At 40.3% G+C, this 25400-nt stretch overlaps 8 protein-coding genes across 16 annotated transcripts; 5 read left to right on the top strand and 3 right to left on the bottom strand.

Annotated features, from left to right (window-relative positions):
- The first annotated feature begins 273 nt into the window (after nt 1-273).
- On the top strand, nt 274-2330 carry LOC6630888 (zinc finger protein ZFP2). Its single transcript, XM_002053098.4, has 2 exons — nt 274-549; nt 613-2330. The coding sequence occupies exons 1-2, from the start codon at nt 370-372 to the stop codon at nt 2134-2136; spliced, it is 1704 nt and encodes a 567-aa protein (XP_002053134.1). The 5' UTR covers nt 274-369; the 3' UTR covers nt 2137-2330.
- Nucleotides 2331-2918: 588 nt separating this feature from the next.
- Nucleotides 2919-6199, top strand: Cen (cerebellar degeneration-related protein 2-like). 2 transcript variants are annotated; one of them, XM_015171763.3, is made up of 2 exons: nt 2919-3142; nt 3215-6199. In XM_015171763.3, the coding sequence occupies exon 2, from the start codon at nt 3242-3244 to the stop codon at nt 5684-5686; it is 2445 nt and encodes an 814-aa protein (XP_015027249.1). In that variant the 5' UTR covers nt 2919-3142; nt 3215-3241; the 3' UTR covers nt 5687-6199. The 2 variants fall into 2 exon arrangements, with proteins under 2 accessions (XP_015027249.1, XP_002053133.1); XM_002053097.3 differs by having other exon boundaries at nt 3227-6199.
- A 152-nt stretch (nt 6200-6351) lies between these two features.
- LOC6630886 (arginine/serine-rich protein PNISR) lies at nt 6352-11314 on the bottom strand. The gene is made up of 9 exons (XM_002053096.4): nt 10628-11314; nt 10335-10563; nt 9805-9958; nt 9385-9630; nt 8606-8708; nt 8157-8213; nt 7626-7759; nt 7319-7553; nt 6352-7256 (listed from the first exon to the last, which is right to left on the bottom strand). Exons 1-9 carry the CDS (start codon nt 11169-11171, stop codon nt 6433-6435), a joined length of 2526 nt encoding a protein of 841 aa, XP_002053132.1. The 5' UTR covers nt 11172-11314; the 3' UTR covers nt 6352-6432.
- A 141-nt stretch (nt 11315-11455) lies between these two features.
- Nucleotides 11456-13222, top strand: aurA (aurora A). The gene is made up of 3 exons (XM_002053095.4): nt 11456-11813; nt 11881-12124; nt 12186-13222. The coding sequence occupies exons 1-3, from the start codon at nt 11691-11693 to the stop codon at nt 13010-13012; spliced, it is 1194 nt and encodes a 397-aa protein (XP_002053131.2). The 5' UTR covers nt 11456-11690; the 3' UTR covers nt 13013-13222.
- On the bottom strand, nt 13162-16020 carry LOC6630901 (inner centromere protein A). Its single transcript, XM_002053094.4, has 5 exons — nt 15746-16020; nt 15396-15682; nt 15068-15307; nt 14140-14890; nt 13162-14084 (listed from the first exon to the last, which is right to left on the bottom strand). The coding sequence occupies exons 1-5, from the start codon at nt 15924-15926 to the stop codon at nt 14026-14028; spliced, it is 1518 nt and encodes a 505-aa protein (XP_002053130.1). The 5' UTR covers nt 15927-16020; the 3' UTR covers nt 13162-14025.
- A 116-nt stretch (nt 16021-16136) lies between these two features.
- GC1 (Glutamate Carrier 1) lies at nt 16137-20372 on the top strand. 4 transcript variants are annotated; one of them, XM_015171766.3, is made up of 6 exons: nt 16137-16294; nt 17780-17857; nt 18604-18738; nt 18807-19292; nt 19353-19493; nt 19561-20372. In XM_015171766.3, exons 2-6 carry the CDS (start codon nt 17784-17786, stop codon nt 19703-19705), a joined length of 981 nt encoding a protein of 326 aa, XP_015027252.1. In that variant the 5' UTR covers nt 16137-16294; nt 17780-17783; the 3' UTR covers nt 19706-20372. The 4 variants fall into 4 exon arrangements, with proteins under 4 accessions (XP_015027252.1, XP_002053129.1, XP_015027250.1 ...); XM_002053093.4 differs by having other exon boundaries at nt 16138-16272; XM_015171764.3 differs by having other exon boundaries at nt 16146-16694.
- Nucleotides 20373-21596: 1224 nt separating this feature from the next.
- LOC6630899 (mitochondrial glutamate carrier 1) lies at nt 21597-24263 on the top strand. 5 transcript variants are annotated; one of them, XR_004303152.2, is made up of 5 exons: nt 21816-22072; nt 22132-22266; nt 22337-22945; nt 23010-23213; nt 23330-23381. XR_004303152.2 is itself a non-coding variant. In XM_070206846.1 (4 exons), the coding sequence occupies exons 2-4, from the start codon at nt 22109-22111 to the stop codon at nt 23161-23163; spliced, it is 921 nt and encodes a 306-aa protein (XP_070062947.1). In that variant the 5' UTR covers nt 21597-21947; nt 22017-22108; the 3' UTR covers nt 23164-23381. The 5 variants fall into 5 exon arrangements, 3 of the variants coding, with proteins under 3 accessions (XP_070062947.1, XP_032289372.1, XP_070062946.1); XR_011416058.1 differs by lacking the exon at nt 23330-23381 and adding an exon at nt 23577-24263 and having other exon boundaries at nt 21818-22072; XM_070206846.1 differs by having other exon boundaries at nt 21597-21947; nt 22017-22266; nt 23010-23381.
- On the bottom strand, nt 23536-25320 carry LOC6630898 (transport and golgi organization 9). The gene is made up of 4 exons (XM_002053091.4): nt 24946-25320; nt 24733-24880; nt 24514-24667; nt 23536-24452 (listed from the first exon to the last, which is right to left on the bottom strand). The coding sequence occupies exons 1-4, from the start codon at nt 25011-25013 to the stop codon at nt 23677-23679; spliced, it is 1146 nt and encodes a 381-aa protein (XP_002053127.1). The 5' UTR covers nt 25014-25320; the 3' UTR covers nt 23536-23676.
- Between the last annotated feature and the right edge of the window lie 80 nt (nt 25321-25400).

Below are 25400 nucleotides of genomic sequence, written 5' to 3' on the forward strand. Positions count from 1 at the left end.
GAATACTTAAATATTATTACGTGAAAAGAAACGGAAATTCAAATCCATCGTTTTCTTCTAGGTAAATTCGATTACTAATTTGAATGTGTGATCGATATTTGACGACTATTATCTTCAACACGAGCTTACCGATAGTGTAGAAGAGTTTTACTCATTTGGCACTGTTAATTTTTGCTTTTTTAAATATTCAAGTTTTCAAGAAAAGACTACTTTTATCTTAGGAACGAAACGGAACTGTTACCTTAAGCACTGTTAACAGTTAACAGTTCTGTAAAGAGTTACATTAATTGGGTGCCCACAGGTGTACGGGAAGCTGCTAAAACAATAATAATACGAATATAAAGAACGCCTACTCCGAGCTATGATAAAATGGACAGTAACAAAAATGAGATTCCAATACCAGGTAAAGTCCATATTAATGTTAACGAGCAAACCTGTCGCGTTTGCTTGGAATCTCACGAAACAACATTGAGCCTTCACGATGAAATTGCGTTTAATGATCTGAATGTTGAGCTGTGGCAGCTGCTAGAAAATGTATCCAATTTGAAGGTAATATTATAAATCATACTACAAGCTATGAACTTTGTAACGTGAACGAAAAATTATTTGCAGTGCACTTGGAATGAACCCAATCTACCCACACAGCTGTGTCAGAGCTGCACGCGTCGCCTGATCAGCGCCTACGAGTTTATACGAGAAGTAGAAAGGTCCAATCAAACGTTGCAGGAGTTATGCAGTAGTAAGGAGCAGGATCAATCGGCTGAGGATCATGTGGATGTGGATGAGTACGAAGAATTACCGCACCAGGAAGTGGACCTGCTACAATTGGAAGAATGCGAATCCGTCATTGAGCTGCAAGAGGTGGAGCTGCCGCCTGAAGCCCCGACCTACGAGGAAGCGCCGTATGAGGAGGCAACTTATGCGGAAACAACGTTTGAGGAACCAGCCTATGAGGAACCTGCATATGAGGAACTGTCTTTTGTGGAACCGCCCTCTGAAGAGTTGCCCAATAGCGACAACGACCCCAGCGATTTGGTAACTGAGTCTGATGCGGACATAATTTACGATGCCGATCAATCAGAGGATCGTCCCTCGCAGCTAGGAATGCGCCTGGCACATTCACAAAACTTTATGTACAAATGCGCCAGCTGTCCACGCATTTTTGCCAAAAACAAATCGCTGTCACGCCACTTTGCAACAGCTCACAGCCAAGCGGCCGATGTAGCGGCACAGGAGCTGGCTAAGGAGCACAGCAGCAGTGGCGCACTGATCTGCGAACATTGTCCGCGCATATTCAAGCGTCAGGATACACTGCGTAGACACATGATTGCATTTCACCCTGAGGTAGTCGCCACTAGCGGTTATTCAGAGGATGCCATAATGAGCGTACCACCAAAACGCGCAGCCAAGCGGCGCGAATGCCCCCATTGTGGCATAAGCTTTCCTGTCTCCAGCCTGACCATACATATACGTCGTCACACTGGCGAAAATCCATATAAGTGCGATCAGTGCGACAGGGCATTTCCACGCAGTCAAGATCTTAGTCTGCACAAGCGTCAGCACACTGGAGAGCGACCGAGCGAATGCAAAATATGCGCCAAGAAGTTCATTTCGCAAAACAAGTTGGCGCGACACATGCGTCTGCATACTGGACATCGACCCTACGCTTGCGATAAGTGCGACAAGAGTTTTGTGCAATCTAACGATCTGAAGATTCATATGCGCCGGCACACGGGCGAACGACCTTATGCGTGCGGCGTTTGCGGCAAAAGCTTTGTTTGCGGCTCTCTTTTAAACATTCATCGCAATCAGAAGCGGCACTATGAGACTGTACAGGAAGGAGCTGATAGCTTCGATCCTGATCCCTATGAAAATAGTCGCGTGAATAAGCGTCGTGCCGAGGACATTGAACGAATGCGACTGCAGCGAGAAAGCGACACGCACACAGCCATCCTACGGCCATACAACTGCGGCGTGTGTGGTGATAACTTCAAGAGCGGAGCCCTACTCACAATTCATCGCAATAAAATGGCCCACTATGAGATGGGCAAAGTGGACTACGGTGATCCCTACGAGCAAAGATACAAGCAGCAGCAGCAGGCGCAGCAGCTCAAAACTGTGCAGAACGAAGATTAGCTTTTAAAAGCGCAGCACTTAAACAGTTTTTAATTTATACTTAAGTCTTGTCAGTAATACACAAACAATTCAATTTTCCTAGATACTCATAATAGACTTTTTGCATATAGTACATATACATAAGCTTGAATAATGATAAAACAGCTAAATATGTACATACACATTATAAATATACGTAAATTATAAAAAAATAATTATGCTTATTATTATTTCACGTAATGCTTATAATTTTAAGCATTAATAAATAAATATAAAAACAATAAATATTTTCATTTGAGCTTTAGTTTCTTGGTTTTTTTTTTTCGCAACTTTGAACCAGTTGAGAACAGCTGTAATTTTTGTCAGATGCGTAGCAATCTTTTTTGAAGGGGGCTTAAAAGAAAGAGCGGCTCACAAAATGCCAGCTTGAGCTAAGTAAGGCTTCATTTTGTTTGACATGCAAATAAAATTATTTTTTTTGCTCGATATAGAAACATATAATTTTTTAATGTAAATAGTATTTATATATTTCAGTAACCCGGGCTTTTAATTATTTCCAATTGGTTCAACAAAACACATACAATCGAATAGCTTTTATATTTGAAATTTAAGCGGGTTTTTAAAAATAAGCTAGAAATTACAAAATATATATATAGAAAATATGATCGATATGCTTATATACATATGATTAAAGCCTTATTTAAGTATGCCACACATGCTTCATTTTGCACTCAAAAAACGTCCCTGTCTACGTCACTGGCTTTTACAGCTACAAGGGGTAGGTTTGCTATTTTAACTTTAGGGTTGCAATGCACTTGCACTTGCGTTGAAGCATAAAAAGAGCATAAGACCAATACTTTTGTCGTCGTTAACTTATGCAATTGGCATTTATAAAATCGGTGACGTAATACGCAGAGTATTTGCATAAAGAAGAAAGCATACACAAATTGAATCGGATAGCTTAAAAAACGACCCAGTGTGTTAATTGTTTGCATAATATGCTCACAAAGTATATCAACAACTAAATGTAAGGCAAAAATCAATAAACATGTGTTTGTGTCTTCAAGACCAATTAATACCCGAATTATAACCACAACAGAAAACTACATAGGTAAAAGTCGGCAAAATGGACGGAAGCAAGCTTGAGGCAGACAACTGCGAGCCGGATGTGGATGTTTCACAATTCATGCTAAATGATTTGCAACTGGCAGCTGAGCTCGGCAAAACGCTGCTCGAGCGGAATAGGGAATTGGAAATAATGTTGAAGGAGCACAAAACCAGAAACGAGGAACAACAGCGGGAAATTTTGCACTTGCGAAAACAAATCAATGCCATGGCCGAAGTCAATGATACGCGTTTGAAGGTCTACGAACAGCTGGAGGTGGGCATACAGGATTTGGAGCGTAGCAATCATCGGCTGACGGTGGAGAAATCTCGGGACAAAAAACAAATAAAATCGTTAGGGGCTAATATTGAATCTCTAGAAGCACGCTGCGATGAACTCAACCAGCAGTTGAAGGAGACACGGCAAATGCTAACCACAGAACGGCGTAAAAACGAAAGACCATTGCAGCAGGAACGCTGCACCGCAGCGAGAAGCTCTGATCGGCCCTGTTTACCCAAACCATGGGCTGGCAATGATCGGGAAGTTGCCGATTTGAATGCGACGCCAATAGACAACGGCCCATTTGCTGCAAATGCCAACTCAACGGGTGTCACGGAAATCTCCCAGGCCAATGAATCGATGGCTTTCAGTGATGTGGGCAGTCCAGAGGAGATTATTGAAGCAGCCGCTGCTGCTGCCGGCAAGGCCGAGGATAATGAGGAGCTGTTAAGTCTGATAACTGATTTGGAGTCAATAAGACGTAACTTTATGGCGGAAAAGCAACGTTGTTGCGAATTAGAGGAACAGCTGGTAGCCATCATCCAAGAGAACCAAACACTTCAGAGTCGAATAGCCATCACCAGCACAAACGAGGAGATGATGTCCATGCAGGATGAGTTCTCTCTGTTAGATGATGTAAGGCAAGGTCAAATGTGCAGTCGCTGCTTGCGCGTCATGGAGGAACAGGCATCAAACAATGACGGACAGTCGTCAGTAGCCCAAACCGAAGACGGACCGGAAGACGATGATCGCAGTCTGTTGGGCAGTGAGTTTAGCTCCCAATTGGCAGGTAATTGTGCTGAATTTTCAGCAAAGCTCAATGCAAACGAAATCCTCGAGTTAAAGAATGCTGGCAGTCCGAATCCATACCGAGACTTGGTGGAGAAATATGAAGCTCTGTTGGAGGTGCAGCGCACATCAAATGTGCGTAAAAGCAATGCAGTTAACGACAATAGCGTCCAGCTTTCGAAGGAAATTCACAACGCCGGCGAATCCAATCGGGGACAGCCAGAGATGCTCAACATGGAGGCCAACCAAGCAACATCTACTACTGCTGACAAAAATGGAAAGACTGTGCGGGGACGAACGTCAACCGAGTTTTCAGAGGCCGAGACCTCGTCGTCGGGATTTTCGGATGAGACTAGCAACAAGTATACACAGACGGATGAGCGACCAGGATACTTTTTGTGCTCGATCAGCAATGGCGAAGAATGTAAGCTAAGCATATATGACGACGTGAGTCCCATCGACTCACATTTTCAGAGCCGTCCGGAGTACAGGGAGCTGTTTAAAGAAATCTTTGGTGTGTTGAAAAAAGCCGCCGACAACAAAGAGGATGGTGAAAAACTGAAATTGTCGGATGAAGATAGCGCACAACCGAATAGTTCAACAGGCCCAATGGTCGATATACCAGCCAACGAAGAGTTTTCAGTGGACTTTGGCGATGATACGCAGAGTATTATCTCATCCGTGTTTTCAGATCAGTCGTTTGCCATGTCCGAGTGCGTCACTAAGCTGGAACGCAAAACGGCCAAGAAGCATATTAACGAATGCAAAAATCAAGAAAACAGGCTTTCCCAAACAAGCTCCACATCCATCGCACAATTGAGTGGTGCGGGCAAAACTGATGGCACAAAAACCATCGAAGAGAATGGCCGCGTACTGACTCCACTGAAGCGCGAACCTCTAGAATATTTGGCAGTTGGCGTGGGCATCAAGAAGCGAAACCGTCGCAAAAATCGTAGTCTACATAACAATGGTGGCCGCATCGAGTCGCCACTTGTACAACCCTCACCGTTGGCACAACCAAGTCCACCACACAGCGCTCGGCGTACACGTAAAGACTTTGTGCCAGTCCCTCCCGAAATGTTGGCAACGGAGCGCGTTTTCCGTAGGGCGCAAACAGATCGTGCCAGCACCGAATGGAATGGTTCACCAATGGTAATCTATAATCGGAATATGAGCGCATCTCGCGCCAAACGTACAGGCCGTGTGATCGAAGTAAACGGCGTTGAATTTCACCCAAATACGGTGTCCCAAGAATTCCACAAGCTCAAACGGCTCGATCTCTCTTACGCCGAAGTATTGCGCCGTGCTGATGCATGCGAGCATCAAAGTCAGCCGATGCGTGTGCAACGAATGCAACAGTCACGCTGGAACAACAAAAGTCAGAACAATCGTCGCTAAGCTTATGTATAATTATCTGTATTTGTATAATTTTTAACTATCAATATGAGTTTAATCAACTTGCGAACATATTTCATTGCTTAGCAGTTGCTTCAAGGGGACATCAATTGCCTGAAATTGTGTCGCATATTTGTTCCTCTTCAAGTTTTAATATGTAATCCATGCCCTCATCTCTAAATGGATCAGTTTTGTAACATTTTTAATTTCTTTACTATAAGTTGTTTGTAATATGTAAAATTTCCCAAGATCGTTTTCATTCCAACAAATTAACCATAATTTTTTTTTGCATTTTTCTTGCATTTTTCCCTTGTTTGTATAATCGAGCCATACTATTGATGTACGAATAATTATACGTGTTTTTTGTAACTACATTTGCGATATACCAAATTTAAATCTACCATTGTATGTTCGCATATGTATGAAGTTCTAAAAGATATGTTTTTAATAAATAAGCATGTGTGCCAAGTCAAAGATAACTGAAACAACACGCAGCGACCAAATCTTTTCGAAATACATATTGATTTTTTAATTATATCAATAATGCTGGTCAAGTGTCGGGTAATTGCTTTGGAAACCTTTCGCTCTTGCAGACATCTTGAGATAATCTGCAATGAATTTAACTCGTATACTTACCACCTCAGCCCAGATAAGAAATTTGAGGTAACTAACTTTTAATATAGTTTTTATATATGTTCTAAGCTGCATTAAAGAGTATCATCAAAAACAGAAAAACCCCTTAGCATAAATTACTTGCGCTTGCGCTGCTGATGTGAAGCTGAAACAGACGAATGGGAGTTGTGTGTGCTGCGCGAATTGGAGCGTGATCGAGTCCTCTCTCTATGTTTACCATAGCTGCTACTCTGGTGGCTACGACTACTGCTGTGTCGCGAGTTTCGACGATAGCTGCGGCTGCTTTTTTCCTCTGCTGACTGGCTGGAATCCCGCTGATGGCGTCGCCGTCGTTCATGATGCTGTCTGCTATAGGAAACAGCATGACGGTCACGATTCCGATCGCGATCACGACCCTCTCGACTACTGTGATGACGGTCATAATTGTGCATACTACTGCTGCCTTGACCCTTGTGATGCGCTTTACGGCTTGAGTCGCTTCGCTGCCTGTGACCGCTGTGAGCTCTGCTCTGACGGTGGCTGCTATGCCTATGTTTTTTGACAGCGGCGCTGCTCCGAGTACTGCTCCCTTCGCTGTTGCTGGAGGTCTTTGAACTGTTGGAGCTGGTATTGCTGTCGCTACTAGAGCTACTACTGCTGCTGTCGCCGCTGCTGCTAGAGGAAGAGGATGAGGACGACTGGCGACGTCTGCTTTTGGACTTTTTAGATGTTTTGTTTGCTTTGTCGAGCGCCTTGTCAGCAGCACTTAGTATACTTGCCATTGATTCAGGCATTTGCAATAAATTGGTGGCCGGATTAGGTACTGGCTTTAGTTTCTGAGGCATTATACTGTTTTGCGCCGCCGCAACTGCAACCACTTGGCTCACATAGCTCTGGGGCTGTTTGCCGTCCTTGTTGTCGCTGAAGCGTGTTGTCCGCTCCTTGCGACTGAGCCGTTTTCCTATAACATTTTTGACAAACTATTTTAAATGCTTTGCCCACAGGCACATCATTTGCACATACCATTGAATTTTTGCAGCTTGTCATTGGCAGAAGCCGTCGTTGCTGTTTCTTCCGCAGGCGGGTCCGTATGCCGTTGCTCGGTGAGAGCGCAATGCCTGGCAGCCTCAGAACGCTCCAATTCCTGCTTGCGGTGTTGCTGCAGTTTTTGCTCATCCAATTGCTCCTGCAGCGACACACGCTCCTCGATGTCATCGATGACTCTCGCAAAAGCACGTTTACTTTTTCGTATGCGTGCCTATAAATTAAATGTGGTTCAGATAACAATATGGTATGAATATATGTTTGGAAAATAACCAAGGCACTGTACCTTTAGCTCGTCTGCGCTAAGCTCACTACTTTTATCCGCGGATGAATCTAAATTGCGATCGATTTGGTCGCCATCGTTATCATCAGCATTGTCTTCATCGCTTTCACTCGAAGAATCGCCATAGACAGCTAATCCTATAATTCAAATCAATCAAGTGCTAATTGTTGCTGCCAGGCATTCATTGAAAAAGCGCGGTTTTGGTATCATATTATTTGGGACTTGTACATTTATTTTTTTTTTTATATTAGAGTTTTGGCAGACAGAGCAAGTTGGAGTGCAAAAACGGTTTGTTCTGCTCGAAAAATATTTAGTTGAATATTTTGAAAATTTGAAAGTGGTCAGACTACATTAAATTGGACAGATCAAGCAGAATTTGTGATAGATAACACAAATGGATAGTTAGCCAAACCCGTTCATTATGTATGAAGTACGGGAATAATACTATTAGGGTTGTGGGATAAGCAAAATTCAGACTACCTATTTAACAATAGTGTTCAAGAACTTAGAGATATATTGGAATTTGTTACTTACCCAAATTGCCGGTAATGGAGGACAAGGCGCTTTTGCGAATCACTTGGGCTGATGACGCTTTTGATTTACATACACATAGTCATATATATATATAAATATATATATATTACGATTATATAGAGAAATTCAGCATATGATTGGATTGTTTGTTTCAAGTATTAAGCAGTGACATAAAATAAAATTAATTTTCAAACTAAAAACGATTGCTTAGGCACGCCAAAATAAGGACGACTTCCTCCCAGGATGAGGTGAACAATTCCAAACATTTCAGCGCGGGCTTATTTTAAAATTATGGCTCAACTTACTTGAGCTTTTGCCACACAGGCATGACAATCGCACACACACTTGTACTTACACACATACACCCATACACACAGCTTCACACACATTTTGTCACTGTAAAAAATCGTTTGCGATAAGCTTAATGTTCTAAAGTTTATATAATGTACCTTTAGCGCGATGCGCTTTGAGTGTTTCGGTAGCAATAGCTGCAATCTCTTCATTGGTGGTTTCCAGCAGTATTTCGGTTAGTGTGCGACGCACAACAAGCATCTATAGATTGGTTTTTGATATATTGGTTGCGATATTTCAAATGCCTGTCGGTACAAAGTGGCGCCAGACAATGAAACCGTTAACCATCAACCGTTCATTTACGTCAAGTAACTGACTGTAAATTTAATACGTATTTTATATTTTAATTTTGTGTTTGTGTTTGTGCCAAAAGGGCAGTTGTAGTATTCCAAATGAGTTTACAACCATAATAAAATAGTAAAAACTTAGTAGTTTCTTTTATGCTATCTTACAATACTTTTTTTCAAAGCTATTCTGTAAGATAGATAATACCATGTGATGGTATGAGACTACATTTATAAATTGTTCCCTATTTCTGTTATAAGATAGCGTTCGAAATAGAAAACTTTTCAACGAGCATTCAATTTTGAAAATTATAATTAAAAAAAAATGTCCATATTCAGATGGTCTAAAAATTAGAATTAGAGAGTAGAACATCAAAACATTTATAGTTTGGTTGTTCCACCACATTGAGCGTTCACTGTAGCCTAATTTTTACTACTAAATGTTTTATTTATTTAATATTGGGTATCAACTTCAATTGAGCGTATTTCGAATTTGGATCACAGTGCTTATATTGCCAGCAACAGGAGCACGGACCGGTTTAAGGTTTCATTCCCTGGATGAGCACACCTTGTGTCAAAATAGTGATGCCTACCAAATCCGCCAGTCTTTCTTCGTAGTTTTTACCACTTAATGCAGCTTCAGCATTGGCTGCCCTTGCAACAATTCCAACATTCTGTCGATTGTTCTGCTGTCGCTGCCTTTCCTCCTCCTCGTCGTCATCCTGCTCCTCATCGCTGTTACTGCCTTTACTCAATACATCATTACCTATTAGCTGAGCCAGGTTTGGCGCATGAGCTGCCTCCTCAGGAGCGGCAATTGAATCTTCGCTGTCGCTTGCCTGAATTTCAAGTTCATGTTAATTGCAAGGCGTTCTGTTAACTACGTAGACCCTTTGGTCTGGTGTACATTGCTTGTGTGCATTTGGGCAACCAATTTAATTTCATGTTGCACTTGGCACTTGCACAAGTTAAAATTGAGTCAAATGCAGCCAGAGACACACTGCTCTACTTACCACGTTCGACATGTTCAAGATATTAACAGATGTTGTTAGTGTTTTGCTTGATACTTGCTTAACATTGAATGCTGGTGAATCGGTTTCCGACGTTGGGGGTTGTTGTCGCTCCAGCTGACGTTGCTTTTCACGTTCCATTTTCTCCAAACCCTCTCTGCAACACAAAAAAACCAGTGAATAATTATAAAAATAACGATAATAATATGGTCGTGTGCCGAGGATTTAATACCCGGCCTGATGTGCAATATATGTATAGGAATATGTATATGGCAATTATATGTTATAGTAACTGTTGGGTAAGGATAAGATATTTTATTAGAACCTAAAAACGGGACGTGGTACAAGCAGAAAAGCCGTACGGGGCTTATATAACAATTTGCACTCATCTCCTGCAAAACATATATAACCGAAATATCACTGAGCTGTTTGATAATTTAATTTCGAATGGAATGCTGATATAAACTAGGTGAACTAGGTGAACCGCTTATAAAATAGCTCTTTGGGTCGTTTTGTTTTTAATTTGGACTTACCTTATCCACGCAGGCAACATTTTACGTTTATTTGCATCAATTTCGGTGCTGACGCTACCGCTGCCACCGCCGCCGATGCTGCTAATAATAGGCAGAGGCTGCTGTGTTTGCTGCAGCAGCTGCGCTGGTTCATTGGGATTGCAGACGTTGAGTTTCAAGAGCGATGGAATATGGGCTGTGGGATTGTTGCGCGTTGACCAATCATTCCACTGTTGAGTGTCAGAGCCGACTAGGTTTGGGATTAAGAGTATGCATCTGAGTACATTGCGAACGGAATGGCGTTGATCACTCACCCGCATCGTTAGATGAAACTGTGATGGGAACATCATTTGCACCGCCAGCCATCCATTGTGATTGCGTAACTACTGGCGGAGGGGGTAAATGATCAATGCTATGCATTGCACGTCCAATATTTTCGTTGTCCTCGTCATCCAAATCCATGTCCATTTCCGCCTCGCCGTGCTCTTGATAGTGCGTTTCAGCTTTAGGTTGTCGCTGGCGCAGCTCTTGTTGATGATGGAGGTGGTATTCTGGCGCATTGCTTATAATCGGCGGTGGAGGCGCAATCGGAATATTCATGCTAAAATTAGCAAGCGGCGGCGCTGCTGACGAGTCACGCATGTGTATCCACTGCTGTGCTAATTGCGCCCAGTCTATGCTACCCTGCATGTTCATTGGCATAACGGGTGCTGCAGCTCCTAATGGATTACCGACACCAGGACCGGGAACCGGACCAGGTCCGGGACCTGGGGCAGATAGAAAATGTGGTGGTTGCGCCATATATTGATTGTGTTTGTTGAAGCCCAGATCGGCATTGGTATTGCCACTGGGGAACATGTTGTTTGTTATTATGATTTACACTATATTCTAGTTTGCACTAAAGTTTTACACAATTTTCTAAACGATTTTTCGACTTTTACGCCATTTTCTTGCTCTATACATATAGACATTCACAATGCAGCAGTAACACGTTGGATATCAGCGATATTTTTGTATCTGTTACTTATAGCAAGTATTTATGTATGGATATATACAAAGTAACAATGACACTTTTAGGGTTTCTAAAGTCAAGGCCCAATAATTTAAAAAAAAAATATTCAAGATATATGTATTCACACTAAAATTAACAAATTCTGCTGCAGGGATTCGAAATCGCCCTATTGCCATTCAACTACACAAACAACAATTGAAAGACTTGTTATCGGCATTCACCCGGAAACGCATACACGCGCTTCCAATTCAAACAAACGGCATTTTATTTTCACACAGGTCACAGTAATTCAGCCCAGAAATTTGTACCAATTGACTTTTTAAAAGCTTTCAATTGGCATTACAATTTAATTTAGTGTAATAAACATGTCGCACAAGCCGAACAATGTATTGCGTGCTAAGGAAAATGCATTTCTCAAACCAGGAACTGGAACTTCTGCAGCAGTAGCTGCAATTGCAATGCAAAAAAAGCAATTATTAACAAAAAAGGTTGTATACTTAGTAATTCGGGCTTAAAATCACTTTTGCATTATGACAAATATACATATATTATTAGCCCACGACTGAAACTTTGACGGCAGCACCTGGCTGCAGTCAAACTGGCGCACAATTATCAAAGCCGGGCACAAAGGCTATGATGGGTGCACAACAAAAACAACAGATTACAGCAGCGACTGCAGCAGCAGGACCTACAAAAAAACTAAACACGGCTGTGGCTAACACCGAGAATCAACCGCCGTCTGCGATCCCTGGAAACAGCACTAGCACAAAAGGCAACAGCACTGATAAAGAAAAGACTGGTAAGTCAAAACTATATTCAGTAATTAAATCAAGAACTTGTTTAGATACATCTACACACAGAAACAGAAGCAGCATCAGCAAAACCCAAAAAGACATGGGCATTGAGCAACTTTGACATCGGTCGCCAGCTAGGGCGAGGTAAATTTGGCAACGTGTATTTGGCGCGCGAAAAGGAGTCCCAGTTTGTCGTTGCGCTGAAGGTACTTTTCAAGCGTCAGATTGGCGAGACAAATGTAGAGCACCAGGTGCGACGCGAAATTGAAATCCAATCGCATCTAAGACATCCGCATATATTGCGTTTGTATGCATATTTTCATGACGATGCGCGCATCTATTTGGTTTTAGAATATGCACCTCAAGGCACGCTGTTCAGTGCTCTACAGGCGCAGCCACTAAAACGATTCGATGACCGTCAGTCGGCCACATATATCAAGGCGCTTTGCTCGGCGCTGTTGTATTTGCATGAACGTGATATTATACATCGGGACATTAAGCCGGAGAATCTTCTTTTGGGTCACAAAGGGGTGTTAAAGATAGCAGATTTCGGCTGGTCTGTTCATGAGCCAAATTCTATGCGTATGACGCTCTGCGGCACTGTTGATTATCTACCGCCCGAAATGGTGTTAAACAAACCGCACACCAAAAACGTCGATCTATGGAGCTTGGGTGTGCTATGTTTTGAGCTGCTGGTGGGTCATGCGCCATTCTATTCGAAAAACTATGAGGAGACATACAAAAAGATACTTAAGGTGGACTATAAACTTCCAGAACACGTTTCCAAAGCGGCAACTCATTTAATATCCAAGCTATTAGTGTTGAATCCCCAGCATCGAATGCCGCTAGATCAGATCATGCTGCATCCATGGATTATAGCTCACACACAATGATGCACTGAATTGTAATCTTAAACTCATTTTATACTCTTTTTGTATTTGACTGTTTCAGTTTTTATGTTAAAATTTTGTCTGAGCGCCGGTTAATTTAATTATCTCATTAAAAAAAATATTTAGATTAAGAGAACAAAAAACATTTATGATTATTATTTATGCAATTCATTTCATTATGCTTCAAATAAAGTTTTTGTGTTTCAAAATGTAGACACAGTTTGTTCGTTCCAATTTGACTTACGATTTAACTAAATTATCATTATCATATACTTGAATAATAAATGAGTATAGACACAATTGTTTAAAGCAACGAAAAAATGCAGCTTTGCAAGTTTTTATCACAGAAAACAAAGTATATACTTACAACTTCAAGACAGATGAAAAACACTAGAGCCATCAAATATTAGGAGGGAGAATTCAACACAATACACGAGAACTGGAACACCGCATTGAGTATTTAAGTACTTCTATTGATACCCAATGAGCGCTTCACAGCCGACTATAGGAATTAATTAAACATAGCCACAATTTACATTTATACCGCTTAGTAAGATACTTTGAACACTTAGATTGTTTTGTAGCTTTCGTTCATATATCTCACGCTGTTTGCAAAACTTCAAATAGTTACTTGCATACATTGAACAAATAGATATAAATAAATGTATAGGTAAATCAATTTTGAAAATGTTCAAGTACTAACAGTTAAATATTTTTAAATGTTTAAATAACAATATAGAAATTATTAAAAAACTTAAATGTTGTGCACTGAACAGTTTTTTGCGAATCTTATTAAATATTCCAAGTTGCAACAGTTTGCGAATTCCATCATATTGCGTGGGACTTCTGCCTCCTAATTTTCAATGAAATCTTATTAATGAGAATGGGACTGAACCTTATCAACTAAATTGGCTGGTATTTGTTTTTAGCTAGAAGAGCTAATCAGATTTGCCAGTAGAGATGCCGGTTTAAAATACTAATGTATAGAATAGACTATTAAATTTACAGGGAATCCTCTAATTTCTAACAGGCGAATCGGCGGCCGCCTTGCGTGCGGGCACATTGTAGTCATCCTCTAAAAAAAATGTATCTTAAGTAAGATGTCGAGAAATAACATTAATCAATATTACCATCTTGATCCTCATCCATGCCATCGTCCAGATGCACAGCATCGGCAAACTCCTTGCCCTGATCTCCAGCGATTTCATTATTTAAGTTGTCATTATCGAGCAAATGCTGGGGCTGCTTTACCGCCACATCCCCCAACATAACGTCGTCATCATCGTCACCGCCACCCCCACCAACAGCGGCTGCATCGGCGGCCAACAGTTTGTTATCCGCTTCAGCAGCATGAGCAGCTCCAATATCATTGTCAAATAAATTGTGTTCAGCGCCTGGCAAATTGAAGTTTTGTTCGTTTAAAGCATCTTTAACTTCATGGGCTCCAGAGTCAATTATTCCTTGGTTTTTATTAGACTCCAAATCGTCCAGCACATTGGAATATCGATTGTTGTTTTCGTTTTTGGGCAGCTCTTCGGCAGCCGTATCTACATCCGCCGCTTGCTCACCTCTGCCATCGAAATTATCAGGAATAGGTGCCACATTCTCAGGTAGCTTGCGTTCTATTTTGGCCTCAGCTGATGGCTTCGCTGGCGGCATAACCAAAGGCGGCTGACCACTACTGCTGCTGCTAGCTACGCCTTTTGGTGCCAGAGAGGCATTTTGTGATGCTTCGGCATTTGGAGTACTAGAGTTGGACTTCCGGGGCGCGCTTAGCGGCGAAACGGCTCCAGCGGCAGCGGCCGCGGCTAGTACGGGCTGATCTTGCTGTTGTTGTTTATTGGATTCATCCGCTAAAGTTTTCACGCCCTTGGGCACAATCTGAAAATTTTCAACAGAATTTAGTATGAGACTATTATTATTGCGCAGATCAAAGCGCTGCAAATGTTGCTGTTTTAGTTCCAGCCGCTGTTCCACACCGACACCATGGCGTTTAGTTGTTGCGTTAGTTGCTTGGCTCGTCTTAGCGACGCCTATTCTGTACAATCCTTGACTCACTTGTACTTGCTCGTTGAAAGACTTTTCGTTGCGGGGCTTCTCAATACTGTGCGCTGGCTGGGCGGGACTGTAGTGATGTGTGGGCGTCGTGTCGGGGCTCAGCGACCCGACTGGCTTAACAAGTTGGTGTTTCGGTTGCGGCTGCGCCTTTAATTCGCAGTGTGCCTTGAGTTCGCTAAGTGCTTCCTCTAGGGTGTGTGTTTTGTGTTCGGATTCCTTAAGAATCGCCTCGTACTTATCCTTTAAATAAAAAGGCAGCAATGCAAAGATTAACTTTTTGGCGAGCGAAAGTGCACATTGAAAATATAGCTACAGGTTACTGACGCACCTTCCACACTGTTGCTTCGTGCTGTTTGTTGTCCTGTTGCAGCTGCTGTAACTGAGCGATCAACGCATTTGTATCTTCGATGTGCTTCTTCTTGCTCTTGACGCATTCAGCCTGCAGTTCATTGTGTTTGTCCTCGAGTATTTTGTATTTGCTAATTTGCACATCGTACCTCTGTTGCAGTGTACGCTCTGCGTCCTGTTGCTTTTCATACTCATCCTGTATACTTTGCTTTTCCGCACGCATCACCTCCACCTTCTTCTCTGCCGCCAACTTGTTGTCGGTGAGCGCTGCATGAAATAAAAACTGCATAAAGGAAAACTACGCGCCACATCGGTGGGATGGCAACTTACACTGTAGCCTTATGTTCAATTCCTCCTGTTTTTGTTCGCAATGTTGGCGAAAAACTCGAGTCTCGTCAAGTTGCTGTTGCGACATGTGGTAAATGACAATCATCATGATGAGCACAACAAACATGCTCATCAGAATGCATATTCGAACGCGGCCCGAACGAGCAAAACGTGCCGAACTCATTGTCCAAAAGTAATAACTTTAGCTTCTGTGAACTTATCAACAATATTATTGTGTCCAAGTCGACGAAACGAAGAACTAATCGAAATAATTCAAGTGCTGTAAAACGGTTTTCGACACTCTTGGACGCACTCTGTCCGCACAAGCGTTGCCAGACTCTGGCGCAATCGATAAATTATGAGCTCTATGAGCTTTCCACCCAGCAGTTTGTTAGCTACAATAAAAACTTAAATGAACAGTACACGCCGGCAGTCCGTTGGGAGAGTTCCCGTTGCAGTAACCGCATTAACACCCTAAGCTTTTGTTTAAGTGTTGAGTGCCGCACGCTGACGACATAGCGCCGAAAATCGTAGGAAAACAAATACACATATGTATATTTCGTTTTATTGCATATAGTCATATATCATATTAAACCAAACTATTAATTGTAAAGTGAAAAAGTAAATTAACACAGCTGATTGCAATAACAAATAAATATGTGAGTTTGGCTGCTGTTGTCTTTAATTTCAACTGCGTCGACGGCACACACGCCAATCAACTTTAAAAAATTTACCCAAAACGCATACATATATGTACATATATTTATGCGTACGTATTGATATTTCGCACTAACACATATATACATATGCACACAAATAGGCACACGCGCAGTTATGTATATGCATGTATGTATGTAAAGTGTGCATCAATCAATTTAATTTATAACGTGGTGCTGTCTGCTACCCAGTGATAAACAGATGTACATCAAAATTACGTAAAAATGGGCAAAAAGTAAGAAATGACAAAAACATTGATGATCTTTTAGTTGCACTACCTGTTCTAATTCAACAAACGCCAAGTTGTTCGACTAGCAGTTTTCAGGCAGTAACAGTAATCGATAATGTGAAATGGCTTGATAACAGCAATTAAAAGACAAATTGTACATACACACTGATGTATGTATTCATATGCATATACAATTAACAAATTGTATATGTGCATGTGTGTGTGTGTGTGTATGTGTTGCTCTTTAATCTAAATCGCTTTATAATGATATAACGATTTTTCTTCGAAACATTGGGCCAAGCAGCATTTTGTCCTTCTACAATGCGGTGTTTTTCGGACCGCATATCTTTATATCTACAATAATTCTGTCGTTAAAGATAATATAAAAAGGCCCACTTCGCTTATCTGCCGCCCACTACGGTAATACCGTTATTCAATTTCGGTTAACTGAACATTTAGAAGTTGTACAATTCAGCCTTATAAGTGATTTTACTAATTTAATTAACGCTTTAATGTGATTTTTACACTAATACACACTTGCGTAAACAAGTTTATAGAAATTGACATAGTGTATATTCCCCGCAAGCGCTCCCATTTGATATGGTTGCTAATCTCTGAAGAACCAGAACCCGCTTTTGTTGCATATCAATAAACCTTGGACCCCCTCCCTGCCCAGCACACTCTGTACACAAACCCACTAACATGTCGCCTTTTCAATGTGTATGGAAAGATAAGCTTAAGACCGCGTATCAATTGTTTAATACAGATAAAATTTTAAATATACATTTATCTTCAATAAGCAAATCCCATATGAAATTTCAGTAACATATGTTGCATTTATTTGGTATATATTGTTTATAAAGTGCCGGTCGTCAAGCGAATAATTTGCTTTTATAGAATTAAGTTTATTCAATAATTATTTACTATTAGTATCCTCATTGTATCCTCATTGTAAAGTTACATGACTGAGTGGCAATAAACTGAAGTTTGTTTAACGATAGATTTTTTTTTGTAAAACTCTAGATCATTTATGAAGACTATTGTTGGCTTTTGGCGGACTGATTGAATTATTTTATTTTCTTTAATTCTAGCAAAATGGCAGCAATACAACAGCAACCTGACGAACTAATAGCAAATCAGCCACTGCAATCTCCGCAGCAGAAGTTTGCGTAAGTTGTTTAAAAACTACAAAAAAAAAAAAAAAAAAACAAAACAATACCGATTAAAAACAATTACATATAGATGGGTAAATACAAATGTATTTAGGTATTTGTTTATTTGTTTTGTAGAAGATTAGCTGATTCATATTTATTTAATTATTTGATATTACGTTCGTAGCTACTGATAAAAAGTCAATGCTCCCTCTATGGGGCCCAAAAAACGCCTGCGCATTCAAATCGAATGATATTAGATTGCATATTGCAATCCTCATTTATTCACTCGCAGTTTTTCGCTTGCATTATTTGTATTTTGAGGTGCCAACTATAAATAGCGCCAAACATCGAAAATCTGAGACATTTTTAAGGTATGCTGGCAGACTCCCAATTATTTTTAATATTCGTCTAATAAACAAACGAGGCTAAAGTCTAGTGTAAATTTTTTATTCTTATCTCTTTTCTCGCATCATTTTAAAATGTGCTCTTACCACCAATAACCGATTGTCGATTACCGATTGTCGATTGTCGATTACCGATTTATCGATATAGATCGCCAGCAAAAGGTGCCACTTGCAGCATCGCTGCTAGATCAATGTCAAGGTTGATTGCCTGGGAACTGTTGGTTGTTGTTGCACACACATAATGAATGCAAGGGTTAACGCAGTGCAAATATTTGTCAATTAGCCAATAAGAAACCACGCGCACTATTTAAATACCATACATACATATATATATATATATATATATATAATTAACAGATTGCTCCCAAAGATCATTAACGGCGGCATTGCTGGCATTATTGGCGTCACGTGTGTATTTCCATTGGACTTGGTAAAGACTCGGCTGCAGAACCAGCAAATCGGTCCAAATGGCGAACGTATGTACACTAGCATGTAAGTGCGAACCTATGTCGATCATTCCTATGGAATCCATGCTAATTATGGTTTACATTCAATTCCAGGTTCGACTGCTTTCGCAAAACGTACTCTGCAGAGGGTTATTTTGGAATGTACCGCGGCTCAGCCGTGAATATTTTGTTAATTACACCTGAGAAGGCGATCAAACTGACGGCGAATGATTACTTCCGACATAAACTTACCACCAAGGATGGTAAACTGCCAATGAGCTGCCAAATGTTGGCTGGCGGTTTGGCTGGTGCTTTCCAAATTATAGTGACCACGCCCATGGAGCTGCTGAAAATTCAAATGCAGGATGCCGGACGTGTTGCCGCTGCCGCAAAATTGGCTGGCAAAACCGTTGAAAAAGTTTCAGCCACACAATTGGCAACGCAACTAATCAAAGAGAAGGGCATCGTTGGCCTGTATAAGGGCATTGGTGCTACGGGCCTACGTGATGTCACATTTTCAGTCATTTACTTTCCACTTTTTGCCACACTTAATGATTTGGGTCCTAGGCGGAACGATGGCTCTGGTGAAGCGGTATTTTGGTAGGCATGGTCAACCGATTTTCTTTTGCCTGATTTAATTGATTTATTTGTATACATAAGGTGCTCCTTCTTGGCCGGCTTGGCAGCTGGTTCAACGGCAGCCCTGGCGGTCAATCCATTTGACGTAGTCAAAACCCGCTTGCAGGCTCTTAAAAAGGCCGATGGCGAAAAAGAGTTTAAGGGAATTTCTGATTGCATTAGGTAAGCTCCTCTATAAGTACGTTTTTTTGTGTGTCTGTTATTTTGTTATTTTTTTTTCAACCACCAGCAAAACGCTGAAGCACGAAGGACCTACCGCTTTTTTCAAGGGAGGCCTTTGCCGTATGATAGTGATTGCTCCACTGTTTGGTATTGCACAAACCGTCTACTATTTGGGCGTAGCCGAAGGCTTGCTGGGCGTACAAAAGAAGTAAATGGCATACGAAAGTTATCCAGAAGCATTTCCTCTCTAAATGTTAGATGTACATGTATGCGCTAACGCTATTGTTGTTATTGTTAAAGCTGTCTAATTTCGATGTAAAAAGTGAAAGTGCGCTATTAGAATATGCAATTATTTATCCCTTGTAGGTGTATATATAAACACACATATATATATATATATATATATATATATATATATATATATATATATATATATATATATATATATATATATATATTAATGTTTATATATATATGTGCACATGTATGTGTATCTATAAAGGTAATAATAGAAACTATTACAGGCAAAAGAACTTCTACCCCAATGACAATAAGATAATTCAAATCAATGCTATATTATGTAAGTGTTTATTTTAGCCAAACATATCTATAAAATTGCAAATAATGTTTCTATAGATAATACAATTACAATTAGCTTTTACAATTTGCCCGTTCTTTTGCCGTTATGATTTTTTTAGTAAATTGCATTTTTGTTTTTTTGCTTTTAGACAACGAATAATGTAACTGTTAAAAACATTAAAGCAATATTACATATTGACATGCATACATATATTCTACAAAAACTGACATAATATTATTACGTTAGTGAAATGTACCGACATTTTATTACATCAACTATTATACGTTTTCAAATTTCAATTTAAAGTTTTGCGTAAGTTTTTCGTCAGATTCAGATAGACTACATCAAATGGGTATCCAAATTTGCAACAGCCTCCCGCCCAGAGAAATTACGTGGGTATTGCGGGCATCGATGGTGTGACATATGTCCTTCCGTTGAATTTGATGAAGACGAGACTGTAAAATCAACAAATCGGTCCCAATGGTGAACGCATGTACACTAGCATGTAAGTGATGTAAGCATTAGTGCCAATCAAATATTGGTCTCTTGTGCTTATCATTTATAATTTTAAATAGGTTCGATTGCTTCCGCAAAATTTACGCGGCGATCACCTCTGAGAAAGGAATCAAACTGACCGCTAACCATTATTTTCGTTATCACCTGGGTACTCCGGATGAAAAACTAACACTGCTTATGCAATGTCTGGCTGGAGGTTTAGCTGGTGCATTTTAAATCCTTGCAAAACATTAAAGTACAAAGGACTTTAGGCACTATTCAAGGGCAGACTGTGTCGAATGATTGTAGTTGCTCCACTTTTGGGAATAGCTCAATTGGTCTACTTTATGGGTATGAGCGAAAGTATTCTGGGTATTGAACAAAAGTAGTCTGCATAACTTAATTTTGTTATAATTTAAAATTTGTATAATTTTTTCGACTACAACAATGTGCATAATTTATTTGTATAATGTAATAAATAATTTAACAATAATTTTTTATGTAATACTTGTTTGCATAGGGGGACGACGTAATACATGAAGATTATAGTTGTGACCTAATATTTTTTAAAATTTAAAATCTCGAAATACCGTCAAAATTTTGGCTGTATTTATCTATTAGTAGTCTGTTCCTTAAGTGAATATATGCTTGACAGTTAATTTCCCGAAACAAAGCCAGAGATTCGAAATTCGGGTAAGCTCCTCAAACCTGTCCGCGCCTGTTTCCACAATCTACATATCTCACATCTTTGGTGGGTTATGACAGTGCCAGAAATGTTGACTAAAACCGTTTTTTATGGTAGATTGAGGATGATTTTTCGAAAAGGGTGAAGTTCTTCCTAAATGAATTTAGATAAATAAAAACTTTACAAGTAGGCTTGGGGCCGATCTGATTTTATACACCCGTTTTTCAAGCCGAATCTTAAGGGACTTTTTTACTTTTACTTTATTTATTTTTGAAAATATTCAAAATTGTCTTTAGTTTCTCTATTTATATTGTCATTGTCTTTTTGATCAATCCATAGCCCAATCCGTCAGAGTTAGGAAGAAGAAATTTTGACTGTAGTTTTGTGATGGTCCTTGTATGAAAAGTTAACTTCGAGGTGTTTTACACTTTTGGAAAAATTCACCCTATTTTGAAAATACTTTTCTCAGCGACTCCACCTGCAACTATGAAAATATGGAGAAGGGTATAATATGCAGATTTTTTATTACCATCCGACATCGACTTCAAGGTTCCACAAAACTTAAATGAGTGAAAAACGTTGATTTCAATTTTCAGTTCTTCATTCATAGACTTCAAGCGCACAGCTACTACGAAAAATAGTAGGCATAGTATCTCTGGACATATAGGCTCTACCCATAATGTTTTAAGTCTTGGTAAAAATTTGGGCTATAGCTTTAAGTTCTTATTTTAATGTAAAGGGTAATTTTTTTTTGTAAATTTAGAAGTTAAAAATTTCGTGTGATTTAATGGCAACTGAAAAGAAGAATATGAGCTTTGCGTAAGCTTTTGGTCAGATTCAGATAGACTACATCGAATGGGTAACCAAATTTCCAACAGCGTCCTGCCCAGAGTCATTAACGGCGGCATTGCGGGCATCATCGGTGTGACATGTGTATTTCCGTTGGATTTGGTGAAGACGCGACTGCAAAATCAACAAATCGGTCCCAATGGTGAACGCATGTACACTAGCATGTAAGTGATGTAAGCATTAGTGCCAATCGAAAATTGGTCTCTTGTGCTTATCATTTATAATTTTCACCAGGTTCGATTGCTTCCGCAAGATTTACGCGGCGGAGGGTTACTTTGGCATGTACCGCGGCTCAGCCGTAAACATATTATTGATCACCCCTGAGAAGGGAATCAAACTGACCGCTAACGATTATTTTCGCTATCACCTGGCTACTCCGGACGGAAAACTAACACTGCTCATGCAATGTCTGGCCGGAGGTTTAGCTGGTGCATTTCAAATTATTGTGACTACGCCTATGGAGCTTTTAAAGATTCAGTTGCAGGATGCCGGACGTGTGGGTGGGCATGATTTAAAAAAGGTGACTGCTTGGTCTATTACCAAGCAGCTTGTAAAAGATAATGGCATCTTCGGCTTATACAAGGGCGTCCGGGCCACTGGCGCGCGAGACATTACTTTCTCGGTCATCTACTTTCCATTCTTTGCCTTTTTGAATAACAGTGGACCCCGAAAGCCGGGCCCCTCAGGCGAAGCCGTCTTTTGGTGGTCCCTTATCTCTGGGTTGGTGTCGGGAATGTCAGCTGCTTTTGCGGTCACGCCCCTAGATGTGATTAAGACACGCTTGCAAGCCATTAAAAAGGCGGATGGCGAAAAGGAATTTGATGGCATTTTCGACTGTATCAAGTAGGTTTAGGCATCATACGAACTTTTCTGATTAGAAAACACTAATACATTACCCTACACCTAGCAAAACATTGAAGTACGAAGGACCTAAGGCATTCTTCAAGGGTGGGCTGTGTCGAATGATTGTAATTGCTCCACTTTTTGGAATAGCTCAGATGGTCTACTTTATGGGTATAGGCGAACGTATTCTGGGCATTGAACAAAAGAAGTCTGTCTGAGAAATGCTTGCCATTCATCTCTTATTTCAATGCAATGGAAATTTATTGTGGTTAGTACGTTTTTACGGCGAATTGAAAATTAGGGTCTTGTTTGAAAAATCGATGTTTGACAATACTATATCAGGGCTATATCTTCTATATACCGGATTGTTTTTTCACTTTCCAGAGTTCTAAAATTTAAAATTTTCGTAATAACAAAATCACGTCAAAAGTATAAAGTGTACAGAGACAAAAACTTATTTTATAGGCCCATTAATTACTTTAGAAAGGAACACATCATAAAGGTAAGATAATTAGCGTATATATGTATGTTGCGTTAATATTAATTGTAAATAATTTCTGCATAAATTTAAGAAACAAAATACACTTAAGTTTAATTAACGCATGAAGGTATTTATTCGTATTATTTTCAGTTGATAAGTAAATTTAAATGATGCATCCCAAAACTGGATAGTTATATATCAGCCCGCTTCTCTTATCACAATAAATTCAAAACTTTGTCACTACCACACTTTATATAACATCCGCTGGTTGGGTGCTTGGCGTGGGCCCAGCATTGGCGCTCAAGTCCATATAACGACTGCGCTGCCAGCGACCCAGTAAGGCGCGATACCATTCAAGAAAGATGGCCTGCCGGTACATGACGATACCCATTTGTAGTATGAGAAGACCCATAATTGTAATTAGATTCATAATTTCCCACTCGGCAAAGATGACAAACGCCCAAATGAGGTAGACTCGTATTCCATCAGCGAGCAGACGATTAGCACTAGATGAGAACTTTGCGATCGAGAGTCCCACACAGTTGTAAATGGCACAGGAGCATGAAAAGCCGATAAGTGCAAGGATTAACATTGTGTTGCCACGTAGCTGCGGAATAAGGTCACCTAGATCATCAAAGACACCACGCGAGCTATCATTGAAGGGCACAACACTAGGAACAAAGTTTAGGCAAATCGCTGACAAGATTGTGATAATTATTCCAAAAAGTCCCTGCCAGCCAGCAGCTTGGATGGGCACCATATCGGAGGCCTTCAAGTGCTTCTCCTCGTACACATACTGAAAGGCCTGCAGCACCTCAGCAATTATTACCAATAAGTCGCCTGTCAAAATAGTGTTGTGATCCGTATGCGGTACCGTTTGATTATCGTATTCCACCCGCTGCACATCCAAGGCCAATATGTCCACGATGCCGCAGGTCATTGTGAAAATGGCTAGCCAGTGGCGTGTTGTCAACGTTTGGTTCAAGTACATGGTGCTGAACAGGCCCACAAAGATCAGTGCAACGCCTGCAAGAGACAAGATACTGAAGTGCTGAGAGCCAGCAAATACGATTGTTGATAAACGCACCCCTTATCATTTGAAAGCTTGTAGCATAAGTCAAGTACAAGCCAGTAAACAGCAAAATTGATGCAATTGTACGCAGAAATGACGGCAACAACATGCTGAACGGATGAAACTCATTGCTGCCGCTGGTCAAAACGAGGTTTTGATCTGTGCTAAGCTGGTTGAGACATAAATCGAAACCATTTTTAAATTAATGTATATTCTATTTGGCTTTCTACTTACCCCGCGTCGACTCATTAGCGCATAAACCACCTTGTACACTCCAAAGCAAAGAAATTCGCCCACGAACATGAGCAGTGTTAAGAACACAGGATGCTGAAAACGATGCAACTTTTCATCGCTGCCCTCCACTAATTGAATGCTCGTCCATCTGCAATTTATTTTCCAAAAATTAATTTTAGAAATATGCGCAGTTTTTACTTTCAGTTCACTTACTTGATTAATAAAACATTTATCGTGCCGCTCAATACGAACAACAGTGTTAGAAAAACACGATAATCCATTTTAGAACATTAAATGCGTTGCAATTGCTGACTTTTAATTAAATTACAGATTATTGACGTTCTTTGTGCAACTCAAGATGTGCAACGATAACGAAAACCACAACAGATGATGAGCAATTAGTCTGAGTTGCTATTATTTGTATATGTGTGGGCTGTGCATATGCCTGAAACCAGCTAACACTTGATTTTTATCGTCTGGAAATGCACCTAGCTGAATTATAGCGCTTCTTGAAGCCTTAACAATTTTCTTTTCTGACAAAAACTGCAAATTTAATTGTACATTTTTATTTGCCAAGGCCTGCCAGACCAACAGAATCACGATGGCGATGCCAGATTTTGCGAAAGAAATAACAGCTGTTTTGTGTTCTAAAAAAACAACTCTACTTT

This window comes from Drosophila virilis, chromosome 2, assembly GCF_030788295.1.
Source record: "Drosophila virilis strain 15010-1051.87 chromosome 2, Dvir_AGI_RSII-ME, whole genome shotgun sequence".
In the NCBI taxonomy this organism is placed as follows: Eukaryota; Metazoa; Arthropoda; class Insecta; order Diptera; family Drosophilidae; genus Drosophila; species Drosophila virilis.